At 44.8% G+C, this 7,657-nt stretch overlaps 1 protein-coding gene across 1 annotated transcript in view; it reads right to left on the reverse strand.

The window, feature by feature from the left end:
- Positions 1 to 7,657, reverse strand: part of hydin (HYDIN axonemal central pair apparatus protein) — a 75,047-nt gene that overhangs the window by 39,231 nt on the left and 28,159 nt on the right. Inside the window, exons 25-33 of the mRNA XM_030366114.1 lie at positions 5,280 to 5,319; positions 4,053 to 4,262; positions 2,271 to 2,555; positions 1,929 to 2,103; positions 1,515 to 1,639; positions 1,072 to 1,199; positions 659 to 795; positions 420 to 541; positions 159 to 272 (exon numbers count right to left, since the gene is read on the reverse strand). Of these exons, the coding sequence (XP_030221974.1) occupies positions 159 to 272; positions 420 to 541; positions 659 to 795; positions 1,072 to 1,199; positions 1,515 to 1,639; positions 1,929 to 2,103; positions 2,271 to 2,555; positions 4,053 to 4,262; positions 5,280 to 5,319 (1,336 nt within the window). The remainder of the gene's footprint in view (positions 1 to 158; positions 273 to 419; positions 542 to 658; positions 796 to 1,071; positions 1,200 to 1,514; positions 1,640 to 1,928; positions 2,104 to 2,270; positions 2,556 to 4,052; positions 4,263 to 5,279; positions 5,320 to 7,657) is intronic.

Here is a 7,657-nt window from a genome sequence, read left to right on the forward strand (position 1 = left end):
CTCTCATATGGTCTCTCTCTCCCTCTCCCTCTTGTGCAAATAACTATGATTGAGTTGGGTTAGTAAATCATGTATTTCCACCATAAGAACTGCAAAAGCATGTACCTCCCTTGCATTGGCTATACCTTATGGTGCTGTCGTGTTGCTTTCAGTTTTACCTGACACATGCCACACTGCACGCAGTCGAAGAGCAGCTCTTCATTGGACACAGTGAGGGACGGCATGCACACCACAGCACAAAGCTGCACCTGCACCGACGGCCCGCCTACCACCTGTCATTCAAAACAGGTAAACCAATCACAATGCTTCACACGTGAAACGTACCTTTACAGCACATGATTACACATTTAGTGACAGATAACTTTCAAAACAAATTGACAATGACACAAAATGGCATGTGGTGTCGTATGTGGACAGACCTTTATTGGCATGGTGACACGGATTTCACCCATTTTTGACCTCTGGGGGTCAAAGGTCACCGTAAATGTCTGTGTCTCACTGCATCGGAAGTTCTTCACCTTCTCAAACTCAGCACTGAAACCTTGGGAAGAGCAAACACACCTGAATCACAGAGGAATGGGCTCTTAATGCTCCTGTGCCTCCCTCAGGTGACTCGGGGTCAGGTCGTTTGCTCCACGCACTGTGGGTCCGTTGGTACCTGTTCCCACAAGAGGCTTGTGGTTGGCCGAAAAGGACACAGAGACCGGCCCGGTGTTGGTGATCCTCACGTCCCGGCTCAAAATCTGACCATGGACCACGAAGCCAAGGTCCAGCACATACTCTGCTATCAGGAACCTTATGGGTGGAGGGGGGAGGGGGGGGGGGCAGCAGGAAGAAGAAGTGTAGGAGAGGCAAACGGAGACCAACATGTTACCTTAAAGATCATATGTTCACATCCTCCATGTCATGGAGGATATGACGATTTATGATTCATTTCATTATCATAAATCATCACATGCATGATTTAGCAATTTAAAAAAGTCAGGCAGCAACAGTTTAATGATCAGCATACTGTCTCTGCTATGTATCAAACAGAGGACAGTGGGTAAGGTGCTGGTTGGTATGCAGTACCTGCTGAGCCGGTGCCACTCGTCGGCAGAGCATCCATGGCGGTGGAGGGCCATCAGGCCGCTGGCCACAGCCAGCGCGTTGTCCCTGAGCAGCCTCCTCTCCAGCTCCATGCTCACCAGCTCCTCACACTAGAGAGAGAGCATGAGGAGCAGAGAGAGCATGGTTGGAGAGGACCACGACGAGGTAGGGACCGTTCAATCGACCCAATAGACTACTACTAGCATTATGGGTAGTTCTCTAATTATGTAAATATTAATAAGAATCCAATGATGTCATAAGGGGCCACTAATACCTATATTAAAGCATCCATAACGTAGCATGCCATGGGACCTTTAACAAACAATTTGTGTATTTATTCCCTTCGTGCCAGCGTTATTCGTGCACTTCCATGTTCAGCCACAGCATCGGGAGGGAAACGTGTCATAGATCACCAGGATACTAACAGCGTGGGCGCAGTGCTGGTTGTCTTGACTCCCTGCCCCAGCGTGGGTAGGGGTGAGTGGGGTTGAGTTCGCCACTCCTACAGCCTCTCTGGCCTCCTGCATCACCTGGCCACAGCTCTCATCGGCTGCAACAGAAACCCACAGCATGTTGATGAGGTGCTTCTTGTCCCAAACCATGGACAACAGATTACAGATTACTATGGGAGACAGCATTGAGAAGGTACAGCGTCCTATATACTACAGTACATGTATGTGTGTGTGTGTGTGTGTGTGTGTGTGTGTGTGTGTGTGTGTGTGTGTGTGTGTGTGTGTGTGTGTGTGTGTGTGTGTGTGTGTGTGTGTGTGTGTGTGTGTGTGTGTGTGTGTGCGTGCATGTTCAAGAGCGAGTGTGTGTGTGTATGTGCGTGATCCTACATAAGTGCCGGGGGAGATCCAGGCTGATCCTGGGGAAGACCCCCTCCCCGCTCAGGGTGATGGTCTCTGGGGGCAGGTGGTCCACCTGAAGCTGGAAGCTCTTCTGGAACACATCAGGGACCCCCGGTAGGTAGAGCACACACAGACGCCACTCCGTTCCGGCCTCCACGTAGCCCTGACAGACACACACACACAAACACACACATTAGAGCACACATGGACACATGGATAAAAAACACATGGATAAAAAACACACACACACACACACACACACACACACACACACACACACACACACACACACACACACACACACACACACACACACACACCGCCACTCACTTTAGTAGGGAACACCAGGGGCTGGCCGGGCAACACCTTCCAGTCCGGCCCCCCGGCCCCCTGCTGCCCGTCACTCTCCACCCACAGCTCCCCACTCTGGTCCTGGCGTAGTCCCTCCACCCTCCTGTCTCCTTCTCCTGCGTCAGCCCCCTCCTCCACCTCCTCCTCCCCCGCCTCCCTCCTCCTGGGCTCCGCCCCCTGATGATCCAGCAGCACGCTGAACTCAAAGCCCACCTGGCCGCTGTTGGCCAGGAGCACCTGGGTCTCGGCCACCTGCTGGAACAGCTGCCCACGCCCAAACATGGGTGGAGACAGACACAGAGCAGACAGGTTGATACATACATACATATCAACATACAGGTACATACACATATAGACACAGGGCAGACAGCTTAACAGATCTGCATACAGACTGTACTATAGATACATGTATATAGCGTATATAGATATTAGATAAGTGTCGGGGAGATCTGATAAAGACAAATAGAAAGGGAGTCGACTGGTTAGCTATAGACATATAGAGAGAGCAGACAGGTTAACAGATACATCAAACTATATTTATTCTATATCGATCTATAGTCATTTCAATCTATATAATATATAGATTGATATAAATATAGATCGATATAGATATAAATATACATATACAGACAAAGACAAATAGATGGACAAAGTAATGGCAACTAGAAGGATAGATTCAAGTATACATGCAGACAGATATAGACATATAGACAGACACAAAGCAGACAAGTTAACAGATACATCAAACCATATTTATTTATATCTATCTATCTATCTATCTATCTATCTATCTATCTATCTATCTATCTATCTATCTATCTATCTATCTATCTATCTATCTATCTATCTATCTATCTATCTATCTATCTATCTATATCTACATCTATATATATATAGATAGATAAACACATAAAGACATAGACAAATAGAAGGACAAGAATATGGCAGCTAGAAGGATAGATAGAAACATACATATATAGGTAAACATAAAGACAGACATAGACATATTGACAGACCGACAGGCCTGAGTTGGCTGTTTAAAATCATGCAATGGACATTATCAAATTCCGTTTTCGACAGCAAGAGATTAGTGGATGAGGAGCAAAAACAGATGGAAGGGGTGAACGACTCAGAGGACGAGAGAGAGGGGTGGGCTGAGGAGAGAGTGCTCACAGGCAGGAAGGTCAGAGTGAAACTTTCTGCTGAATGGCTCATTTCCAACAAATCACCAATCAATATGCCCTTGTTTTGAATCATCAATGAAAACTGGCCCGGGGCGGCGTGCGTTCCAGAAGCCGAGGGGGGTGGATGGAGGCGTGTAAAACTACACGATGACATTTCAAAGTCAATACACCTCCCCTGTCCCAGGTGGGCTATATCAGGAGACCTATCTGGTTGTCCATCAGGACGAAGATGATTCTGCAGCTTCAGTGGTATTCACTGGTCTGCGTGAGGTAGCGCTTTTATGTCCTCTGACTCTTCTTCTGTTCCCTATTGATTTTGTGCCTCGACTCACACCTTGTTTTTTACACCCTCCTGACTTTGTTTATGTGTAATCCGTTTATTTTCCATTTGCTGGATTTTACTTCTTCTTTTCTAGTTAATGCCTCGTGTTTTATTCCTTGCCGTAACATACTGGAAAGTGCTTTGGTGAGTGTGTGAGCCAACAGTCAGCTGTGCTTTGTGAATCGAGATATATTTGTCCATTTATTTAAACACATCTATGCATCACTGTCTATAGCTACATGTATGTAGTGGTACCTGCAGGCCTAAGTCCAGGTGGGTGGAGCTCAAGTTGTAGCAGATATCCGAGGCTTCTCCTTGGAGGGTCACGCTGTACACGGGCCCCTCCTCCACCCAACACTGCACCACCACCTGGCACCTGACGAAGGCGCGGCCATGGAAGGTGATGGACACCTGCTGGCTCTCCGCCGGGGCCAGTTTCCCGGTGAGAGGGGTCACATTGAACACCTACACGGAATGGAGTTATATATGTAGATATATAAATATATATATATAAATATAAATATACATGTATATATATATATATATATATATATATATATATATATATATATATATATATATATAAATATCTATATATATATACATATATATATATAGAGCAATATCCGCTGGGGCTAGCTTCCCAGTGAGAGGGGTCTCATTGAAAACCTACACAGAATGGAGTTATACATGAAGATATACATATACATATATATATACAGCGGTATGATTTACAGGATGTCTTTCTCATACAAAGGAGATCCATCATGTTAGTTCTGTAATAAAGTAGAGTAGTAGAAGTATAGTATATTATAGTATAGTATATTGTATAGTATTACTAGTAGATATACAGTAGTGTAGTGGTAGGAGTTGTTGCAGTTGTAGTAGTAGGATTAGTATAGAATGAGTAGTAGTAGTAGTAGTATAGTAGTAGTAGTAATAGAGTGGTGGTAGTAGTTGTAGTAGCAGCAGTTGTAGTATAAATAGTCATAGTAGTTATATAGTAGTAGTTATAGAGTAATGTATTAGTAGTTGTAGCAGTAGTATAGCATTATTAGTTATTAGTGGCAGTAATAGAGTAATAGTAATAGTAGTAGGAGTAACAGCAGTAGTAACAATAGTAGAAGTAGAGTTTATTGTTTATTCAATAGAATAAATTGTCTTATATTTACTTTGTTTTTGTTTTCACAAGGAACTTTAGTGAGAAGTGAGGCGTGGATAGATTCAAGGGGCCTGATTTAAGGTGCTGCCCCTTGAGGCAAGCTAGCAAAGACTGGCACAATTAATGGGAACAGTTCATCCGATTGACTTGCAAGACAACAGCCCTGCCAGCTCCAACTGGGAGGATTTGGTGTGTGTGTGTGTGTGTGTGTGTGTGTGTGTGTGTGTGTGTGTGTGTGTGTGTGTGTGTGTGTGTGTGTGTGTGTGTGTGTGTGTGTGTGTGTGTGTGTGTGTGTGTGTGTGTGATTTATCCATCCCTACCTCTTTTACACCAAGATGGCAGCTCCTATCCCCTTCACTGCTGTAAGATATGATAGCAAGGAACAATCATGAACACAGCTGATAGCCTTGTCAGTGCAATTATAAGAAGCAAAAACTAAATAGAGGTGAAGATAGAAGATAGAGTGCACTCGGACTCCCTAAATAATACTCACTAATAGGAACGGCTGAGGATGAATGAAAGACAATCTTCCCTATCCATAACAATGAAATAAGATTAGCTCTAGTTCATCTGATTGTACTGTATTGTGCCTTTAGAAACGTAACCTGTACTATAGATAACATCTATAGTATTAACAATCTGTATTACCAAAGCCTTTAGAAAAACCTCACCCTCATTTACCCGCTCTCTTTCCACACTCTTTTCCTCCCCGAGGGCTTGTCCTGTGTGCATCCATCAAGCTAATTAACCAGGCTACTCCATAATTAAGGGAGATTTTAATTGAACAGTGCTAAAGAAGAGGTCAGAGTAACTGGGGTGTGAAATACTGGATAAACACATAGGGGGCGTTGATACGTGAAGTCCGACAGTACACTCACTACTGTGGGACAACCAGTGGCTTCATGCATCCTTACTGTATAAAGAAGGCTGCCTGCTGATGTTAGGCAGCATATAAGAAGCTCATGGTCACCACCACAGCTAGATGCTAAGGCTGAAACTCGGTGATAGTGTTGTTAATGCTCTCCCAGTGAAAACAGCCTTTTCATTGGAGTTTTATTATTGTAAAGATATTTTTATTATTTTATAGCTCTCCTCCAGATTTCCTTTTTTAGACAATGCCTTTTATTGGTCTGTAAAATATCTGTGCTTTGTGGAGTAAAACCAAATAAAGATCACAAACCCCTCAACACAATCCAGCTTCTACAAATGATGTTCTAAATGACACACTGGGTAAAACCAAAGGCTCGATCTGTGGCAAGGAAACACATTTTGATGAGAATGTTTCTCAATTGGTAGTGTGCCCAGCAGGGGGCAATGTTGTATGATCCGTGTTGTTATGGTTCAGTTAATGTATGCCTTAGTTTCTGTGTGAGTGTATGTGTGTGAGCGTGTGTGTGTGTGTGTGTGTGTGTGTGTGTGTGTGTGTGTGTGTGTGCATGTGCGTGCGTGCGTGCGTGTGTGTGTGTGTGTGTAAGTGTTACTGTGTGTGTGGGTGTCAGTGTGTGTGTGAGTGTTACTGTGTGTGTGGGTGTCAGTGTGTGTGTGCGTGTGTGTGAGTGTTACTGTGTGTGTGTGTGTGTGTGTGTGCGCGTGCGTGCGTGTGTGTGTGTGCGCGTCTGCGTGTGCTTCTGCAGCAGCACTCCAACCCACAAATTCCTTACTTCAAAGAAGGAACAAAGAATGAATCTCTTGGCATGTCAGCAGAGAGGGAAATGGGAAGAGTGTGAACTAATGTTTGTGTGCGTCTGTGCAAGTGTGTGTGTTTCTGCAAGTGTATTTGTTTTAGGGAGAGAGAGAGAGGGAGATGAGGGCTCTATATTCTACAATTTTATCATGACAGATAACAGCATCAAATGGTATTCCGGCATATGTATGTGTGTGTGTATGTGGGTCTGCTTGCGTGTGTCTGTGTGTTTGTGATACTGTGTCTGCGTGTGTATTTGGGTGCGTGCATGTGTGTCCATCTCCCAAGAATAAGGCCAGTCTTTCTTTAAAGTGTCCCTTGCTGCGATGTCTATGGGCCGTCTTCCCTCCCTGCGTCGTACAATGAACGGCAGTGGTGGTAAGCAGACTCCACGCTCCGAGATGATGTCACGCCCAGCGCAGCTGATCCTCTGAGGGCACAATGTGGACACGCTACAGAGAGTCATTCAACCGGCTTCCACCCGCAGAACAACCACTAAACACTTTCACCACCAATCTGGCAAGTCCCGTCATCCAGTCTTATGGTAGTGAGATACGTTGTTCAGTCGCAACGCCGAAAATAATGTCAAACGACCATCTGCTCCAGAAATAATTTCCTAATTTGGATATGAACACAGAAGTGAATTTTCTTCTTGAAAGAGTGGGGACGATTCCTTTGAAGCTGCTCTTTGAGGTGTTAACATCAAACGGCACATCCTATTTTAGGGAGCAAAGGGGTGATGCCAAGGTACTTTAGAGTTGATTGACAAAGTGGCCTGTCGATCGTCCTACCCAGCCTGGCATCCAGTCCCCTTCTACGACAGTAAAACAATGAAAAATTGAAGTAACACGAGTTACAGCTTGCATGCTGTTGATCCTACTACCATCACTAACAACAGTATCATGAAACCTAAACCCCAAAATTAAGAAAAGTGTGGAAAGCAAAGAGGTCAGGATCTCTACAGCTAGCTACCCATGGGTCTTGCAGCACACAAGGTGCAAGCAGATGGCTTAT

This window comes from Gadus morhua, chromosome 9 (genome assembly GCF_902167405.1).
Source record: "Gadus morhua chromosome 9, gadMor3.0, whole genome shotgun sequence".
In the NCBI taxonomy this organism is placed as follows: Eukaryota; Metazoa; Chordata; class Actinopteri; order Gadiformes; family Gadidae; genus Gadus; species Gadus morhua.